The sequence below is a fragment of the Schistocerca nitens genome, chromosome 1, assembly GCF_023898315.1.
Source record: "Schistocerca nitens isolate TAMUIC-IGC-003100 chromosome 1, iqSchNite1.1, whole genome shotgun sequence".
Classification (NCBI taxonomy): Eukaryota; Metazoa; Arthropoda; class Insecta; order Orthoptera; family Acrididae; genus Schistocerca; species Schistocerca nitens.
The window spans coordinates 960,068,834-960,090,571 of NC_064614.1; the positions used below are offsets into that span (position 1 = coordinate 960,068,834).

The 21,738-nt window shown below is 40.1% G+C and overlaps 1 protein-coding gene across 1 annotated transcript in view; it reads left to right on the top strand.

Annotated features, from left to right (window-relative positions):
• The window catches only part of LOC126194798 (peroxisomal acyl-coenzyme A oxidase 3), a 204,785-nt gene extending 183,374 nt beyond the window's left edge, over positions 1-21,411 (top strand). Inside the window, exons 10-15 of the mRNA XM_049933112.1 lie at positions 1,420-1,540; positions 3,104-3,346; positions 4,359-4,513; positions 8,151-8,286; positions 20,750-20,904; positions 21,089-21,411. Coding sequence (XP_049789069.1) covers positions 1,420-1,540; positions 3,104-3,346; positions 4,359-4,513; positions 8,151-8,286; positions 20,750-20,904; positions 21,089-21,190 — 912 coding nt within the window. The 3' untranslated portion in view covers positions 21,191-21,411. The remainder of the gene's footprint in view (positions 1-1,419; positions 1,541-3,103; positions 3,347-4,358; positions 4,514-8,150; positions 8,287-20,749; positions 20,905-21,088) is intronic.
• Positions 21,412-21,738: the final 327 nt, after the last annotated feature.

Sequence of the window (21,738 nt, forward strand, 5' to 3'; positions counted from 1 at the left end):
CTAAACTTGACTGAAACAGTAAACAACATTTTTTTTTTCACAGCAGTCTCATTACTTTATTGTCGCACCTCGTAGTTTCTCCCTATGTATACAGTGTTCAAATAAATTATGGGATTATAGCTGGGTGACATCAACAACAACCACCAATGTTTCGACAGCACACCCTACTATTTTCAAGGCAAAACTGCAGCAAGTAAGCGCTGTGCAAATCAATTTAAAACCTTGGTTTTCAGAGAAACTCCATAAAAATAACGTGCGCGCACACACACACACACACACACACACACACACACACACACACACACACACAGTAAACACTAGCGCCATCACAGACCAAAGATGACTGACATCAGAAGTTAATGATAGTGAAATTAATCAGTGGGTGAGGTAGCATTAACTCTCTCCCTCTATTTTTCGACACGTGAGAATGCAGGATTCCATACAGAGTTTAAACAAAAACCACCATCTCCATTTATAAGGTTGGTTGCTAATTTAATTCCAACATCTTCCTTAATAATGCTATTGATAACTTTTGATGTTGGTCATCTTTGGTGTGTGATGGCACTAGTGTTTACATAGTGAGTGAGTGAATGTGTGTTTTATCTTTTATCTTTGTGGAAGTCCTCTAAAAATCAAGGTTTTAAATTGAATTGCACAGTGCTTACTTGCTGCAGTTTTGCTGCAGGGTGTGCTCATGTCGATGACGTCGCCTGGCTGCATTCCTGTAAGTTGTTTGAACAAGATTGTTTGAATTTAAAAAACATTATAAATTATTTGTTTCATCCTTATGTAAATGCTCATGGGGCATGCACCTTTGTTAAAAAGGGGGGGGGGGGGGGAATTGCAACAGTCAGGAATTGAATCCAGGCCACCCACATGGTAGGTAAGCATTCTACAACAAAGCCACACAGAGCATCAAAAAAAGTGACATTACTTTAGGATATCAAAGATGCTCGGAAAACTTCAAAGTCAATTTTGTTGATGATTATAAGAGTTGCATACTTTGGGATATTGATATTTCTGAAAGTCACTTACCATATGTGTGAAACAGTACAAAAATCCAATTGCTGTGTGGTCTACTTGTCAGAAGTTAGGAGCTGTCAGTACAAAATTTATGCTATGGTTTATAGTAATGGAAACCTCCCTGACATTGTATAGTGTAACTCTGTTTACCATGGAACAAATAATTTTGCCACAAGTCCTTTTCATCAAAGCCACTTCATCCTCTCAGCACTGTTGCTTCATAAATTGGACAGTTTTTGGAACTCCAAAGAGATTCTATTAAAAAGATGACAACACAGGAAAATATAATAGAAATAATGCATTACTTAAGTTGTAGAGTATGAAATCAGCATTATCTTATTAAATATCTTACTTTTCACTGAATACTGTTAAGTAGCATGTAAAAAAATGTTTCAGAATGCAATGGTGTCGGAGATCCATGCTATGGTCTCGGCTTCCAAACCTCTTATTACATGGACATGTGCCTACGCATTGCAGGAATGCCGTGAAGCATGTGGTGGAAATGGATATTTAAAAGGTATATTCAGTGGCTGTTAAAATTGCCATAATTGAAAATGTAATTAATGTAGTCACTATCAGATCAATTTAATGTTGCAAATGGAGCTTTATCACCTACATTTATACTCTGCAAACCACTGTGAAGTGTGTGGTACTTATGGCTTTTTTCCCATTACATTCATGTATGGATCGCGAGAAGAATGACTGCCTAAATTCCTCGGTGCATGCTGTAATTAGACTAGTATTGTCTTCATGATCCCTAAGGGGACAATACGTAGAAGGTTGTAGTATATTCTAGATTCATCACTTAACCTAGGTTCCAGAAACTTTGTAAGTAGGTTTTCATGGGATAATTTGTGTCTGTCTTCAAGCATCTGTCAGTTCAGTTCTTTCAGCATCTTTGTAACATTCTCACATAAATCAAACAAACCTGTGACCATTCTCTGTACTGGTATCTTTTCAGTATATCCTATTGCTCCTATTTGCTTTGAGTCCTACTCACTTGAGAAATATTCTAAGATGGTTTGCATTAGTGTTTTATATGCTGTCTCCTTTATAGACAGATTGTGTTTCACTAGTATTCTAGCAATGAGCAGCAATCTGGCACCTGCTTTAACCACATCTGAGACCGAGACTATGTGATCATTACATTTCGTTTCCCTACAAATTGTTACACCCTGGTGTTTATATGAGTTCACAGATTCCAACTGCGAGTAATTTATATTGTACTCATAGTATACTACATGTTTTCATTTTATGAAGTGCACAGTTTTACATTTCTGAACATTTAAATAAGTTGCTAATTTTTGCACCACTCTAAAACCTTATCAAGATCTGACTGAATATTTGTGCAGCTTCTTTCTTACAGTACTCCATATAGGTAACTGTAACATTTGCGAAAAGTCTGGGGTTACTGTTACTGTTCTCTGCAAGGTAATTAATATACAGCAAGGGTTGCGACACACTTTCCTGGTGCTCACCCAAAGTTACTTCTTCAACTGTCGATGAGTCTCCATCCAAAATAACTTGCTGTCTCCTCCTTACAAAAAAAACTTCAGTCCGGTCAAAAAATTCACTGGATACCCCATATGACTGTACTTTTAATAATAAGTGTAGATATATTTTCTCAAATGCTTTTCAGAAATTGAGGAATACTGCATCTACCTCTCTTTGCCATGATCCCTAGCTTTCAATATGTCATGTGAGAAGTGTGAGTTCTGTTTCACTTTGTCTTTGTTTTTGGAATCTATGCTGATTGGCATGTAGGAGGTCATTCTGTTAGAAATACTTCATTACATTTGAGCTCACTCAAACTTTTTTGAATTGCCAGACAATGTATGACGTGAAGTTTTGTGGCTCAGTCAGCACAAAGTCAATATTGAGTCAATTTAAAAAATACTGGCTAATTCATCCATATTCTTGTCAATATATTTTAAAAATTTGATACCTGCATTGATTATTTCAAGGTGCTTCAATTGCTTCGAACAATAGTCTATTTATTAAGCAGGATTAATAATTTTATGAATGATCTTTTGCCATACATTTGACATTAACACATGTAAAAATATTTTCTTCATTCCAGCATCAGGACTTGGAGAGCTAAGAAATAATCATGATGCAAAAGTGACCTATGAAGGAGATAATAATGTATTATTACAACAGACAAGTAATTGGTTATTAAGGCAGTGGAGGCAAGTCCAAGAAAATAGTTCGTCTCCAGAAGTTGCATCGCCTCTTAAATCAGCATATTTCTTGTTACATGCGAAAGATATATTAAGTAAACAGTTCACTGGCTCCTGCTTGGATGATGTTCTGAGGCATACATGTAAGTTATGGTTTTCATACAAATGTTGTGGAACATAGTATTGCGAGTGGTATAAGCTGAAGTGACATTTCTTAGTATGTTAGTAAGATCACTCACTTGTCTGGCGGCAAGTTTGGCTCACTTTCTTCTTTCAAAACAGATATGAGAATTTATTCTTTAACTTATAGGCTTGGAGCTATGGGCTGTGGTATACTGCTTTGCAGATCACAATTTACTGAATATCACCGAGTCTCCTACAACACTATTAGTTAATGGAAAATATCATTTAATAAGATTCATTTTGAGGGAGATGACATGGTGGTGGTGGTGGTGGTGGTGGTGGTGGTGATGGTGCTCTGGTAGTACTAATACTGTTACAACTAAAACTACTTTCAGAGATATTTCAAGTGTTTAATTGTCAGCTCATCTGTATTTGCAGTCGTGTTTAGTCCCTGTGTAGGTAAATAGTCCGCTTGCTCACAACTTCTCTGTTACTTAACAATTCTGCAAACATACAAACCTTGTGTCCTATACACATGTAGTTAAAGTTCTAAAGAACAGGTTATGGTCAATATAGTTGCCTCTTCCATATACTTATGTAACTGTCGTTAGTATATAAATATAGTATGGAAAGTTCTGGCAAGAATTTAGGAGTAAAGCTCACAACTCGCAGAATAGTAGAAGCACTGAGCTGTTGACAGGTACACAAAAAAGAATGAAAACTTCAGTAGCTTTTGGACAGTCATTTTTTTTTAATAGATGCAGTAGACAGATGTACTCTAGTTCATAAAAACGAATGAAGTTACCGTTCTTTTTCGTGTTCCCATCAACAACTCAATACTTCTGTTGTCATATGATTTCATGAGGGCTGTAAACATTTGGCAAAATTAAAAATTATTTAATTTTATCAAAAAGATCACTGCACAACTGCACATTTGGAATTATGTTTTTAACCTTCAGCATAGCAAAATTTATAGAACATTGATATTTTAATATGAGAATTCATTATGTGCTTTCAAATTTTTGTTTACAGTTGTGAAAGAGAGTTTCCAGTGGCTGATATGCTGGCTCCTGAATGTTACAGAACATAGGTATCAGACATACTTGAAGAACTGTGAAAATAATTTTACTGCAAGGAATAATGTACAAGTTTATTTTGCAAGGACATTGTCTGTTGTATATGCTCAGGTATGACAACTACTACTGTGGTTACGCTACTACTATGGTTACAACTTAAACGCTACCTCATTGAGGTAATTCTTTTGTGTGTCACAAAATATTTTGTTGCAATATTGTGAAAAGGAAAGTTGCTACACACCATATACCAGAGATGCTGTGTCACAGATAGGCACAACAAAAAGACAGTCACAAATAATAGCTTTTGGCCAATAAAGCCTTCGTCAGAATTAGATGGCAAACACACGCATATACAAATGCAACTCACACACACACGACTGCAGTCTCAGGCAACTGAGGCCATGCCAACTTTACCTTCTCTGAAGCTTGTTCGTATTGTCATGGGTACCATGGAAGTGCTTTGAGTATTTAAATTTGATAAATACTCTCCTCTCAGTTGATTAAAGCATATGTGTAAAACATAATTTTTCATGTCATAGGGTGCATAATCACACTTTCACCCATTTTGATCGAAGTTGCATGTCCTGAATCAAATTTTCCCACTATTTCAGTTTTGTAAATGTTTAAAAGGAAGGAATATTTTTGTAAATGTCCTGTCAACGAGATCATAAGAGACTGAGCCCAAGCTCAGACTGGGGAATGAAATCAATCAAGTCCTTTTCAAAGGAACCATAATGGCATTTGCCTTAAGTAATTTAGGAGAATCATGGCAAATTTAAATTGGAATAGCCAGATGTGTATTTGAACCACTGCCATCATGAATGTGGATCCAGTGTTCAACCATTGTACTGTCTTTTCCTGTGGGCACTATAGAGGTGGCACTAGTTGTTCAAATGGGGATCAGCGTAGTTTGAATATCACATGTCAAATACCTAGCTATTAACCAAGGTACCTAAATTCTGAACAATAGAATTAAAGTATAGCATTTTTAAGTCAGAACTTACCCTGAAAAAGAACAGTCTGATATTAGCAACAATGCAGCTCGTAGAGAACTGTTTTAACAGGAAATGACAGCATGTAATATTTCTAACTTCATGATTATGATGATTTTATAATGCTCACCTTTTGAATGATTATGTACAAAAGACATCAGAGATACTTAAAGAAAATTTCGTTAATAGGCTGTTACATATTCCTAAGAGACAGATTATTTAATGCTAAGGAGAGCAAAAATTTTGATGCATATCTCCCCCCACCCCACCCTTTCCCCCCTCCAAAAAAAAGAAGAATTGAGACAATGAAAAATTATCAGTATAAAATCTATGATTTCAACCTGTCAGTCATGCTGGGGGGGGGGGGGGGCAAAAAAAAAAAAAACAGAACATTCATTGTGCCTGAAACCATGTTGTTATGCAATTGGAAGAAGCAATTGTCCACAAAATAACTATCTATTAATCCTTGCTACTCGCTGTAAAGATGACACGCTGAGTTGCAGACAGGCAGATTGAAAAAATTCGTACATACTAGCTTTTGACCAAAGCATTCTTCAGAAAAGGAAATGCACACACATTCATTCATTCACACAAGCAAGCACACAGGACTGACATCCGTGGCTGCTCGGACAGGAATGCTGGTCCGAGCTCCTGCAGGTGGTGGTCATGTGAGCATGAGGTGTGTGCTTGCTTGCGTGCATGAATGGGTGCGTTTGCTCTTCTCTGAAGAATGCTTTGGCTGAAAGCTAATGTGTAAGAGTCTTTTTGTTGTTCCTGTCTGCACCTCATTGTGTCGCCTTTATGGTGAGTAGCAGTCTGTCTTTTTGTATATTCTTGATATTCCAACCTGGAGTTGCCATTGTCTGATTATGTATTATTCCCATTCATTTACAAAAAACACCTCTCTTAACTATGGTGACCTAGGTGGTTGTTGATTTATTTATTTATTTAATTATTATTATTATTATTATTATTATACAATTAATTTACACAGTGTTTTCAGGATCTGTCAGTTTGTATATTGGGCACATTGTTCGAACTATAATGAAAGAAAGAAAATAAAGGCGTAATTGATGTAGAAATTGGTTCTGACAGACATAATTTTTTGAACATGTTCCTGTTGTCTGTATAAATGTGATACAGTTCAATCTGAGATCTGGTTGTCCCAGCCTATTGTAGGAGGCGTACAGTGTAATATGAAATCTGATCCACAGTGTCAGTTGCAATTTTCCAGTGCTTTGGCAGAAATGAAGGTCATGTTAAATTCAAAAAGTCTTAAGGTCAACAGCATAAAACTCTGAACCTTTGGATTTATACTTTTGCCCTTCATTAGTTAACTACACTTACAGTCAGTATGAGTAACCAGAATGTGGAACAATCCTTATTGTTTCAAAGAGCCAGTAAGTGTCAATAAAACTGAAGGAAAAATCAAACATTATTCCACACAGTGACAATGAAACACCTGTAACCCCATATTGCTCCACTTCTCATCAAAGCAAGACAACTTAAAACAAATTAAAAATAAGAAAGTGCCAAATAAAAGCATGTATCACATATTCAAATTACTTTCAAGAAATAGCAAAGCATTTAATAAGCAAGTTGTAGAAGAAGAAGAAGAAGAAGAAGAAGAAGAAGAAGAAGTTACTTGCTGACAGTGGCCACGTACAGAAATAAAGTTAGAAGTCCGTGGGGGTTGACTAAGTGTACAGGAAAACTGAAGGAATTAAAAAAAAAAGAGGAGAGAATAGAAGGTAACAGAAAATGCAAAGAAAAGATGAAAATTAAATATCAAATGACTGGTAAAGACTAGGTTGGGGCACACCAAATGAAGAGCAATCTCGAGGTATAGACTGATCGCTTGAAGGAGTGGAATGTTTGTTTGAAATGTTTCTTGTTTTGAATTTAATGCCCCCAAAATTTGTGAGGAAAGGGTAACTCAATTTAAAACTCGTTGATGATGGCCTGAAGTAAGAAATAGTCACGTATGAGACAGCAGGAGAATGCTTACTTAACTATAAGCTCTAACAAATAAATATTTGAAATATTGTCAGACCAGAGGCAGAAAGCTAGATAATTTGAATGGTTCTTGACTCCGAATAGAATGTTGCCCTACTTTGGAGGAGAACAGTTATTTGCAGCGGCACACTCAAAAGGGAAATAGACATTAATGTTTTTAATTTAAAGTTTAAAATTAAAACCAAGAGAAACGTGAGTAGAGAAATGTTAAAAACAGAGTGAAGTCTGTTTATCGAAGAAAAGTAAGTGTGTTTACAAATCCTAGATTATCGGGCACTTCAGCTGCAGTAACTTCCTCATCATTGGATCTGCAATGTTGAAAAAAATGTTTATGCTTTTAATGTCTGTCTGTTCCCTTGCTTTTTCCTGTGTCCCTCTGTGCTCACAAACTAACTTTTCAAATTTTTTTCCCAACTATTTCAGCACATAGTAAGCAGACCACCAATCTTCAACCTTCAGTATTTTTAATATTCATTGTTCAGTTAAACATGAAAAATGAAACAGTATAGGGATGAAAAGTCTCATGACACCCTGATTTAAGAGAAATACACAATAGTCAGAAGTAATTTTTCTCTTAACTTCTTTCATTTACGATACTAAAGTTTATCAATAAAACATGATTTCTTATTTTGTAGATGAATAATTTTGGTAATTAAATTCAAAATAGGAGTACATTTGAATTCCACAAGTACACTTAATTGAAATGCCATTAATTAATTAATTAATTGTTTTATTTTCAGAATAATGTGTTGGTTTACTTCTGGCAAAAGTGTAATGATCTGAATGTAGAAGAACAGCTGAAACCTGCTCTAATTAGAATGTACCTGTTGTATGGTCTCTGGTGCCTGGAAAAACATTTAGTTATTCTGTATGAAGGTAATATCAGTGGCTCAGTAATTTTATCTTGAATATTGTAGATGGTATTCTAAATTTTTATCATAAATATTTAGTTGTTCTTGTAAAGAACATGTTTATTCATAGGGTGCTCTTGCATGGGCAAGCCTGTGTGCACAGCCGCCTCCCCTTCTTCCCATACACTCAAAACACGAGAGAAAGAGAGAGAGAGAGAGAGAGAGAGAGAGAGGAGAAGAAGAAGAAGAAATCAATAATTCTTTCCTATATGCCTGTTTGCTACTTATCATACCTTCTATGTATCTACAGTATTCGATATCAGTATAAATGTATGGTTCGAATATAATAGAGTGAAACATTCCATGTGGGAAAAATATATCTAAAAACACAGATGATGTGACTTGCCGAACGAAAGTGCTGGCAGGTCGATAGACACACAAACATACACATGAAATTCAAGCTTTCGCAACAAACTGTTGCCTCATCAGGAAAGAGGGAAGGAGAGGGAAAGACGAAAGGATGTGGGTTTTAAGGGAGAGGGTAAGGAGTCATTCCAATCCCGGGAGCAGAAAGACTTACCTTAGGGGGAAAAAAGGGGTATACTCTCACACACACATATCCATCCGCACATACACAGAAACAAGCAGACATTTGTAAAGGCAAAGAGTTTGGGCAGAGATGTCAGTCGAGGTGGAAGTACAGAGGCAAAGATGTTGTTGAAAGACAGGTGTGGTATGGGCGGCGGCAAATTGAAATTAGCGGAGATTGAGGCCTGGCGGATAACGAGAAGAGAGGATATACTGAAAGGCAAGTTCCCATCTCCGGAGTTCTGACAGGTTGGTGTTAGTGGGAAGTATCCAGATAACCCGGACGGTGTAACACTCTGCCAAGATGTGCTGGCCGTGCACCAAGGCATGTTTAGCCACAGGGTGATCCTCATTACCAATAAACACTGTCTGCCTATGTCCATTCATGCGAATGGACAGTTTGTTGCTGGTCATTCCCACATAGAAAGCTTCACAGTGTAGGCAGGTCAGTTGGTAAATCACGTGGGTGCTTTCACACGTGGCTCTGCCTTTGATCGTGTACACCTTCCGGGTTACAGGACTGGAGTAGGTGGTGGTGGGAGGGTGCATGGGACAGGTTTTACACCGGAGGCGGTTACAAGGGTAGGAGCCAGAGGGTAGGGAAGGTGGTTTGGGGATTTCTTAGGGATGAACTAAGAGTTTACGAAGGTTAGGTGGACGGCGGAAAGACACTCTTGGTGGAGTGGGGAGGATTTCATGAAGGATGGATCTCATTTCAGGGCAGGATTTGAGGAAGTCTTATCCCTGCTGGAGAGCCACATTCAGAGTCTGATTCAGTCCCGGAAAGTATCCTGTCACAAGTGGGGCACTTTTGGGGTTCTTCTGTGGGAGGTTCTGGGTTTGAGGAGATGAGGAAGTGGCTCTGGTTATTTGCTTCTGTACCAGATCGGGAGGGTAGTTGCGGGATGCGAAAGCTGTTTTCAGGTTGTTGGTGTAATGGTTCAGGGATTCCGGACTGGAGCAGATTCGTTTGCCACGAAGACCTAGGCTGTAGGGAAGGGACCGTTGTTGTGGAATGGGTGGCAGCTGTCATAATGGAGGTACTGTTGCTTGTTGGTGGGTTTGATGTGGACGGATGTGTGAAGCTGGCCATTGGACAGGTGGAGGTCAACGTCAAGGAAAGTGGCATGGGATTTGGAATAGGACCAGGTGAATCTGATGGAACCAAAGGAGTTGAGGTTGGAGAGGAAATTCTGGAGTTCTTCTTCACTGTGAGTCCAGATCATGAAGACGTCATCAATAAATCTGTACCAAACTTTGGGTTGGCAGGCCTGGGTAACCAAGAAGGCTTCCTCTAAGTGACCCATGAATAGGTTGGCGTACAAGGGGGCCATCCTGGTGCCCATGGCTGTTCCCTTTAATTGTTGGTATGTCTGGCCTTCGAAAGTGAAGAAGTTGTGGGTCAGGATGAAGCTGGCTAGGGTAATGAGGAAAGAGGTTTTTGGTAGGGTGGCAGGTGATCGGCGTGAAAGGAAGTGCTCCATCCCAGCAAGGCCCTGGACGTGTGGAATATTAGTGTATAAGGAAGTGGCATCAATGGTTACAAGGATGGTTTCAGGGGGTAACAGACTGGGTAGGGATTCCAGGCGTTCAAGAAAGTGGTTGGTGTCTTTGATGAAGGATGGGAGACTGCATGTAATGGGTTGAAGGTGTTGATCTACGTAGGCAGAGATACGTTCTGTGGGGGCTTGGTAGCCAGCTACAATGGGACGGCCGGGATGATTGGGTTTGTGAATTTTAGGAAGAAGGTAGGGGTGCGGAGTGTTGGTGGGGTCAGGAGGTTGATGGAGTCAGGTGAAAGGTTTTGTAGGGGGCCTAAGGTTCTGAGGATTCCTTGAAGCTCCGCCTGGACATCAGGAATGGGATTACCTTGGCAAACTTTGTATGTAGTGTTGTCTGAAAGCTGACGCAGTCCCTCAGCCACATACTCCCGACGATCAAGTACCACGGTTGTGGAACCCTTGTCCGCCGGAAGAATGATGATGGATCGGTCAGCCTTCAGATCATGGATAGCCTGGGCTTCAGCAGTGGTGATGTTGGGAGTAGGATTAAGGTTTTTTAAGAAGGATTGAGAGGCAAGGCCGGAAGTCAGAAATTCCTGGAAAGTTTGGAGAGGGTGATTTTGAGGAAGAGGAGGTGGGTCCCGCTGTGACGGAACTGTTCCAGGCAGGGTTCAATTTGGATAGTGTCTTGGGGAGTTGGACCATTAGGAGTAGGATTAGGATCATTTTTCTTTGTGGCAAAGTGATATTTCCAGCAGAGAGTAAGGGTGTAGGACAGTAAATCTTTGACAAGGGCTGTTTGGTTGAATCTGGGAGTGGGGCTGAAGGTGAGGCCTTTGGCTAGGACAGAGGTTTCGGATTGGGAGAGAGGTTTGGAGGAAAGGTTAACTACTGAATTAGGGTGTTGTGGTTCCAGATTGTGTTGATTGGAATTTTGAGGTTTTGGGGGGAGTGGAGCTGGAAGTGCGAGATTGAGTAGATGGGAGAGACTGGGTCTGTGTGCAATGAGAGGAGGTTGAGGTTTGCTGGAAAGGTTGTGAAGGGTGAGTGAGTTGCCTTTCCGTAGGTGGGAAACCAGGAGATTGGATAGTTTTTTGAGGTGGAGGGTGGCATGCTGTTCTAATTTGCGATTGGCCTGTAGGAGGATGCTCTGAACAGCCGGTGTGGATGTGGGAGAGGAAAGATTGAGGACTTTTAATAAGGATAGGAGTTGACGGGTTTGTTCATTGGCTGAGTTGATGTGTAGGTGAAGGATTAGGTGGGTGAGGGCAATGGATTGTTCAGTTTGGAACTGGTATAGGGACTGATGGAAAGAAGGATTACAGCCAGAGATGGGAACTTTAAGTGTGAGGCCTTTTGGGATAATGCCAAATGTCAGACAAGCCTGAGAAAATAAAATATCGGAGTGTAATGTGGCTAGGGCGAAGGCATGTTTGCGGAGGGAAAGTAAATAAAACTTAATGGGGTCGTTGTGGGGATGTTGTGAGGGTGACATGGCATTAGAAGGTATAAAGTGTAACATGAGGCTGAATGAAAATGAAAATAAAAATATATGGCGAGAGATAAGGTGAACTAGAAAGCAACTGGAGATCTGGTGTGAAAAAAGGCGAAAAGGTGTTGGTTATAGCTGGGCTATGTTGATCCTGTGGTGAACTTGGGTTGGTAGACAACGATGTGCACAAAGGTTATGTGATTGTGTTGCCGCCAAAACACATTAAAGGGTGGAGCAATTCAGGAAAATTTCGAAAAAACCAGCAACAAACTGTCCATTCGCATGAATGGACACAGGCAGACAGTGTTTGTTGGTAATGAGGATCACCCTGTGGCTAAACATGCCTTGGTGCACAGCCAGCACATCTTGGCACAGTGTTACACCGTCCGGGTTATCTGGATACTTCCCACTAACACCAACCTGTCAGAACTCCGGAGATGGGAACTTGCTCTTCAGTATATCCTCTCTTCTCGTTACCCGCCAGGCCTCAATCTCCGCTAATTTCAATTTGCCGCCGCTCATACCTCACCTGTCTTTCAACAACATCTTTGCCTCTGTACTTCCGCCTCGACTGACATCTCTGCCCAAACTCTTTGCCTTTACAAATGTCTGCTTGTGTCTGTGTATGTGCAGATGGATATGTGTGTGTGTGTGTGTGTGTGTGTGTGTGTGTGTGTGTGTGTGTGTGTGTGTGCGCGAGTGTATACCCCTTTTTTCCCCCCTAAGGTAAGTCTTTCGGCTCCCAGGATTGGAATGACTCCTTACCCTCTCCATTAAAACCCACATCCTTTCGTCTTTCCCTCTCCTTCCCTCTTTCCTGATGAAGCAACAGTTTGTTGCGAAAGCTTGAATTTCATGTGTATGTTTGTGTGACTATCGACCTACCAGCACTTTCGTTCGGTAAGTCACATCATCTGTGTTTTTAGATATATTTTTCCCACGTGGAATGTTTCCCTCTATTATATTCATATCATTAATTTGAACCCAACAATTACGTTTGTTATTGTCACTGTTGCATTTCAAAATCTTTCCTGTCATCTTATTTTCTCTTTCTGTTTTTGCAAGTAGTTTCACTTTGTATTCACCTTCTCCTCGTTACCGAATTTACCATACAATTTTATCCCACCTATATATACTCAATAATACGTAACCCACTTCCAAACCATAACCAAAAAATTTTTTTTCTTCCGCTTTCAACAATACTGCTGCTACAAAATCCACCGTTTCCAGTTCACAAACAGTTCCTTTCAGCTATTAAACAGCCATTTCGGCTAGTTCCAATCACTTTCGCTTTTTTTCCATTTCCGTTTTTCCCACATCACTGATCTTTTTTAGCTGCTTCCCACAGGTTTTAACGTCATTATTTCTTCGTCAGACAATTGTTAGCCTCATTTTCACAATCTGCCACCACAAAACCACTCCTTTGAATATTTTTACACGCAGTTTTTTCGAAATTTTCCCGAATTGCTCCACCCTCTAACGTGTTTTGGCGGCAACATAACCACATGACCTTTGTGCACATCGTTGTCTACCAACACAAGTTCACCACAGGATCAACATAGCCCAGCTATAACCAACACCTTTTTGCCTTTTTTCACACCAGATCTCCAGTTGCTTTCTAGTTCACCTTATCTCTCGCCATATATTTTTATTTTCATTTTCATTCAGCCTCATGTTACACTTTATACCTTCTAATGCCATGTCACCCTCACAACATCCCCACAACGACCCCATTAAGTTTTATTTACATTCCCTCTGCAAACATGACTTCGCCCTAGCCAGATTACACTCTGATATTTTATTTTCTCAGGCTTGTCTGACATTTGGCATTACCCCAAAAGGCCTCACACTTAAAGTTCCCATCTCTGGCTGCAACCCTTCCTTCCATCAGTCCCTATACCAGTTCCAAACTGAACAATCCATTGTCCTCACCCACCTAATCCTTCACCTACACATCAACTCAGCCAATGAACACACCCGTCAACTCCTATCCTTAATAAAAGTCCTTAATCTTTCCTCTTCCACATCCACACCGGCTGTTCAGAGCATCCTCCTACAGGCCAACCGTAAATTAGAACAGCATGCCACCCTCCACCTCAAAAAACTATCCAATCTCCTGGTTTCCCACCTACGGAAAGGCAATTCACTCACCCTTCACAACCTTTCCAGCAAACCTCAACCTCCTCTCATTGCACACAGACCCAGTCTCTCCCATCTACTCAATCTCGCACTTCCAGCTCCACTCCCCCCAAAACCTCAAAATTCCAATCAACACAATCTGGAACCACAACACCCTAATTCAGTAGTTAACCTTTCCTCCAAACCTCTCTCCCAATCCGAAACCTCTGTCCTAGCCAAAGGCCTCACCTTCAGCCCCACTCCCAGATTCAACCAAACAGCCCTTGTCAAAGATTTACTGTCCTACACCCGTACTCTCTGCTGGAAATATCACTTTGCCACAAAGAAAAATGATCCTAATCCTACTCCTAATGGTCCAACTCCCCAAGACACTATCCAAATTGAACCCTGCCTGGAAAAACTTTCCAGGAATTTCTGACTTCCAGCCTTACCTCTCAATCCTTCTTAAAAAACCTTAATCCTACTCCCAACATCACCACTGCTGAAGCCCAGGCTATCCGTGATATGAAGGCTGACCGATCCATCGTCATTCTTCCGGCGGACAAGAGTTCCACAACCGTGGTACTCGATCGTCGGGAGTATGTGGCTGAGGGACTGCGTCAGCTTTCAGACAACACTACATACAAAGTTTGCCAAGGTAATCCCATTCCTGATGTCCAGGCGGAGCTTCAAGGAATCTTCAGATCCTTAGGCCCCCTACAAAACCCTTCACCTGACTCCATCAACCTCCTGACCCCACCAACACTCCGCACCCCTACCTTCTTCCTAAAATTCACAAACCCAATCATCCCGGCCGTCCCATTGTAGCTGGCTACCAAGCCCCCACAGAACGTATCTCTGCTTACGTAGATCAACACCTTCAACCCATTACATGCAGTCTCCCATCCTTCATCAAAGACACCAACCACTTTCTTGAACGCCTGGAATCCCTACCCAGTCTGTTACCCCCTGAAACCATCCTTGTAACCATTGATGCCACTTCCTTATACACTAATATTCCGCACGTCCAGGGCCTCGCTGGGATGGAGCACTTCCTTTCACGCCGATCACCTGCCACCCTACCAAAAACCTCTTTCCTCATTACCTTAGCCAGCTTCATCCTGACCCACAACTTCTTCACTTTCGAAGGCCAGACATACCAACAATTAAAGGGAACAGCCATGGGCACCAGGATGGCCCCCTTGTACGCCAACCTATTCATGGGTCGCTTAGAGGAAGCCTTCTTGGTTACCCAGGCCTGCCAACCCAAAGTTTGGTACAGATTTATTGATGACGTCTTCATGATCTGGACTCACAGTGAAGAAGAACTCCAGAATTTCCTCTCCAACCTCAACTCCTTTGGTTCCATCAGATTCACCTGGTCCTATTCCAAATCCCATGCCACTTTCCTTGACGTTGACCTCCACCTGTCCAATGGCCAGCTTCACACATCCGTCCACATCAAACCCACCAACAAGCAACAGTACCTCCATTATGACAGCTGCCACCCATTCCACAACAACGGTCCCTTCCCTACAGCCTAGGTCTTCGTGGCAAACGAATCTGCTCCAGTCCGGAATCCCTGAACCATTACACCAACAACCTGAAAACAGCTTTCGCATCCCGCAACTACCCTCCCGACCTGGTACAGAAGCAAATAACCAGAGCCACTTCCTCATCTCCTCAAACCCAGAACCTCCCACAGAAGAACCCCAAAAGTGCCCCACTTGTGACAGGATACTTTCCGGGACTGAATCAGACTCTGAATGTGGCTCTCCAGCAGGGATACGACTTCCTCAAATCCTGCCCTGAAATGAGATCCATCCTTCATGAAATCCTCCCCACTCCACCAAGAGTGTCTTTCCGCCGTCCACCTAACCTTCGTAACCTCTTAGTTCATCCCTATGAAATCCCCAAACCACCTTCCCTACCCTCTGGCTCCTACCCTTGTAACCGCCTCCGGTGTAAAACCTGTCCCATGCACCCTCCCACCACCACCTACTCCAGTCCTGTAACCCGGAAGGTGTACACGATCAAAGGCAGAGCCACGTGTGAAAGCACCCACGTGATTTACCAACTGACCTGCCTACACTGTGAAGCTTTCTATGTGGGAATGACCAGCAACAAACTGTCCATTCGCATGAATGGACACAGGCAGACAGTGTTTGTTGGTAATGAGGATCACCCTGTGGCTAACCATGCCTTGGTGCACGGCCAGCACATCTTGGCACAGTGTTACACCGTCCGGGTTATCTGGATACTTCCCACTAACACCAACCTGTCAGAACTCCGGAGATGGGAACTTGCCCTTCAGTATATCCTCTCTTCTCGTTACCTGCCAGGCCTCAATCTCCGCTAATTTCAATTTGCCGCCGCTCATACCTCACCTGTCTTTCAACTACATCTTTGCCTCTGTGCTTCCGCCTCGACTGACGTCTCTGCCCAAACTCTTTGCCTTTACAAATTTCTGCTTGTTTCTGTGTATGTGCGGATGGATATGTGTGTGTGAGAGTATACTCCTTTTTTCCCCCCAAGGTAAGTCTTTCCGCTCCCGGGATTGGAATGACTCCTTACCCTCTCCCTTAAAACCCACATCCTTTCGTCTTTCCCTCTCCTTCCCTCTTTCCTGATGAGGCAACAGTTTGTTGCGAAAGCTTGAATTTCATGTGTATGTTTGTGTTTGTTTGTTTGTTTGTGTGTCTATCGACCTGCCAGCACTTTCGTTCGGCAAGTCATATCATCTGTGTTTTTAGATATAAATGTATGGTTCCTATGACAATAATGGTACAATGTCTGTAGCATACTATCAAATATATTATTGCAGTAATAGATAAATATAAGACATAAACAATAATGAGGTAATTACATAGTTTCTCTTTCAGAAGGCAAGTAACAAAATAAGATGTTTGCATTCCCTGAGTAGAAATTGGTATAAAGACACTCACTGTCCTGTTGTGTTATTGCATTGTTAGCACTTTTTCCAACCTCCATTCTCCCTAATTACCTCAAAAATTCTCTTCAGCACTGCTTTGGTTAGGGTTTGTAGGTCTTGCAGTGAAACTGTCACCTACTCTTCTTGTATCACACTTTTCAGCTCACATGTGGCCTCATATTGCCTTCAATTGTGATAAACCTGCCTTGCAAGTATTCCCCAAAGGTTTTCCATGGGATTCAGATCCGGGCTATGTGCAGGCCAGGGGAAGATATCAATATCTTTATCTTCAAACTATTTTTGGTTGTATCAGAAACATACACAGATGCATTATTTTATCAAAACATTGTACTTTTGTTCCCTAGGTCCTCACATATTCTAATCAGTTCTGTCTCTAGCATCTCACTGTACATGTAAGAGTTGATTGTAGTGTTCAGCCGAGCGATGCACGATTTACCTTTAGCACACAAGGCTGCCCAAATCATAACACTTCCACCACCAAAATTTCTGTTCATTCTTATCTGCTGCTCTGTTCTCAGATCATGCCAATGATAATGAACTCTATTTGGCCCATCTAAATTAAACTTCTTCACAATCACTGAAGATTGCTTTAGTCCATTCAGAATTCCGTAACGTGTTTTTCAGCAAACACTAATCTAGCCTGTTTATGTTTGTGTGTTAGAGCAGGTTTCTGCATTTGTTTTTTTGAATGCAAGATGTTTGTCATTTGACAAAATTTGCTGTACTCATCTGGCAGCTACTGACAGCTGTGAAACAGCAACAAGTTGAGAGGGATAACGGTTTGTGGCCCTTGCTTTACACAAAAAGAACTGTTTCAATGCCTCAAATAATTTTCAACTTAGCCCTTATTTTACAGTCTGTCCACATTGTGCACGCATCCTAACAAAAGTATCAACCACTGTGCTCGAACAGTTCAGCTCCTTGGCAATTTGACAATTAGAGTGTCCCATTTCCATGTATGCACCAATTTTTGCTTTTTTTGTCTCATGATAATTGTTTTCCACGTGCCATTGTCACAATCATGGTTTATATACACAACACACTATCACTTATGTTTTCTGCTTCCTATGCACAGGGGAGGCAGATACACACACATTAACAGCGCAGAGACGATTGAGTTCTACCATCTACCACGTGAATCGCTGATGTCTTATTATATACTGTACTGCTGACATCAAATGCGATATCATTTGGCTGCATTTTTCGGTATATTGCATCTCATACTGTTGCATACACACTGTGCACAACTATTTCTGCCAACAGTGATATAAATGTGCAACACTTCATATTGCTCAGTGGTGTTACATGATACTATGTAATTCTCAATCTTTGTAGAGATGAAAAGGGAACATAAAAAATGATTTATCATTGTTGCTTTTAGCAGGCATGAAAATGATGTTTTCCTTAACTTATAATATTCAGTAAAGAGAGTGTCCTTATCATTCACCATATTTGTGGCTGAGGTTAGCTCTCATAGACTTCACAGCACAGTCACTTTCCTCACTTGAACAATTTTGTTGATTGTTTCACTCATGTTGCGTAGTCCCAAGTTTCTTCATATTTTTGGCTTTCTTTTCTTCCAGTTATCTAAATTTCTTGCACTTTTCTAGATTTTTCATAATCGCTAAGAACAGAATAATTTTCATTGTCGGCCATGTTGTCAACACTAAATTGTGACTGCAAGCACACACTGTTGGCTACCACTAGCTGATGTAATGGTACTAGTTGATTTAGCTCCCTCTCACGTTGTAAAACTGTGATTACAAAATCTTTCTTTCGTACAGTGGGAGAGTATAAGTGGATAATAATTGTTAATATCTTGTGGGATGATAAATATATAACAACAGTATTTAAACAAGTCAGTAACTCATTTTTTCAACAGTCTGTTGGTTAGCTCCCTCTTGCGTTCTAGTACACTAATAATCTCTATAGCTCGCCATTGTGGATACAATAAATGTTTCTTTTGCATGTAGTTAGAATCAGATTTTATTTATATCACTCCACCAACATTCCAACAGCTACATGTCTCAACAACATAGATCACAAAAAAGACAAATTATCACTATTATGTAATTATCTTGTGGTTCACTGAATACATAAAATTTATATCTGGCACAGATTGTCAGAAACTGATGGACGCACGCAGTTCCATAGATTTTTGTCTCTTGGAAAGCCATGTAATTGTGACTTACTCAGGTACATAATCAGAAAACAAAGAAAGAACCTATCGCACATATGTTGATCAAAACATTGGTATTAATTTTGAAGTCTCCCAAGGATAATTTCATAGAACTCCTGGACAGTTTTAATGTAAAATAATTTGTTGCTTAAAAACGAAATATGTTGCAAATTGATCAATTCATTTGCAAATCCAAAGGACCACTTCCAAACAAAATAACAAATGGTTAGACAACAACTTAAGAACAGATGGAAGACTGACAGTGTCTTGAAAACTTTTAGAAAACTGTTCCTGTAATTCTTTCAGTGCTGAAATGAATTCTTCAAAATACCCATTTTCTTTAATACCAGACATCTTAGGGAAGTGGACAATGTTCTTAGTGTGACGTTCAACAATGTGATTTTAAATTCTTCAACTTTTTGCATCTAGTCAGAAATAAGTTGCTTCTTCCCCCTTAAGTGTCTTACTGAGGAGCATTCAAGTGTGCAGTCAATTCTACTGAAAGCACGAGGTCTATAATCCAGTCCATGTCTTCTAATTTCGGTTCCCGCTTCCCCCAGATATTCAACCATAGCAATCTTACACCGAAAAATCATTCAAGGCTTGCCCCTGAATTTAATTGGTGCGCTTCACAATAATATATGTCTCCATACACGTCATTCAGTTCCATCAGAAACTGTTGGAACTGACGTGATTTCAGGGAATTTACTTCATACCATCAGTTTCATCAAGTGCTCCATGTCTGCTAATTTCACCCAAAATGCTTCTTGATGTACAAATTAATCAATCCAATACAAATCATCATCTGTTGATTGTTGAACTTTTTGCTGTTTCATCGTCAACTGAATCTTTAATTCTTTTTGTATGGTGTGGTAAAACCATTCATAGAATACTTGCGATGCCTACCATTTATGTGGCTCCATAATAGGCATTAGTTTTTAAAGAACCATTAGTTTTTAAAGGCTTGTGATGGAAAGTAACATAGACTTCCTCTTATCGAGTGAATGTCCCATCACAACAGCCCCTAGGTCTTTATAGCACAAGCAAATAGTGAGAGATAAACAGCACATTCACCATGATTCAGCATAACTGAAAAAAGTTGTGCTGACCAATAAATGCTGGGATAATGTGTGTCATATCATATTTAAATGAAATGCCGTGCTGTTCCAAGAAGGACCAAACATAGCCGAGATTGACTTAGTGAAGCCAAGATGTGCCAAGTGGTGACACGACTGTCTGAGCCTCACTCTGCATGTATGCAATTTTGCACACTGTGGCCATCCATGTCCCAAGGTGATTTCACAACTAAACATCACACTGTACTAAGTTCTGAAGAAGTGTTCAAACTATTCTTTTTCTCACGTTTTCGTCTCAGTTGTTTACCTACCAGAGAGTTTATATTGGTATTTGCTTGGAGGCAGTTATTAAATAAAGTTGTTTGACTAGTGTCATTTTTTTTAAATTTGGAGCAAAATGCTTTAGTCATTAAACTTAATTCATTATTACTTTTGTTGTTGGCTGCAGGAGAATGGATTGTAACCCATTTTAAACTTGTATTTCTTCTTGCTGTTACATATGTTTTTGCTTTAGTTTTCAGTAAAGCATTTCAATTGTAGAGAGCACATTGTAAATAAGTGTGACTTCTTCTTTTGAAAGGTGGTTATGCACAAGGACCAAAAGTGGCAACTCTTGTGAAAGAAGCTATCCTCCACCTGTGCCACCAACTTAAGGATGATGCTGTGGCCATTGTTGATGCTCTGGCCCCACCAGATTATATCCTTAACTCTGTTCTTGGAAAGTCAGATGGGAAGGTATGGAACTGTGTTTTATAAATCCATTATGAGTATTATTGTTCTTGGAAAGTCTGGTGGCAAAGCATGGAATTATTTATATATTCATTATGAATGTTATAAAACAGAAAAACTTTGTGTTGTTAGTGTATCCTCTGTGTCAAAAGCAGCAGTGTCTGAAATAGTTTGATATTGTGTGTTACAGGTGTATGATAATCTCCAGACAACGTTTTTCCACAGTAATGGAGCAATGGGAAGGCCATATTGGTGGAATGAAGTTGTGCCAAAGCAAATATCAAAATTATAATGAAAGTTATTCTCGTGCCATAAGAATGTTTTCATTATTGTGAAAACATTATGCTCATATTTATTGTTTCATAAAAATTGTCATTATCTTACCTGATCTCATGCTGTATAATATTTTCAATACTGTATTTTAAATGTATATATTTATTTGGAATTGCTGTTTATAGTTACCAAATATTTGTCTTTATACCAGTTGTTCTTAAAAGATTCTACATCATCATTTGTGCTTTTGTATTCATTTCAAGCACAAGACTCACTAAATATAATATTATAACCATTGGTGAAGCTCTTGTTCTTTCTCAATCAGGGTTTCTACTGTTTACATACTCTGCAGTGAGGAGAGAGAAAGTGTTATGTCATAGCATTGTAGCTTGTGTGTCGTAGTTGTATGCCATGTCCATTCTCATACAGGTCATGGAAGATCGATAGATATGAATTTTGTGTTGTCAGAAAGACATTTCTTGTTATTCAGGCATTCAGTCATGAGCAAAATAAAAGGGTAATATAACAAATAATGTGCTGCTATATGAAATTATTCACCAGCGTGTT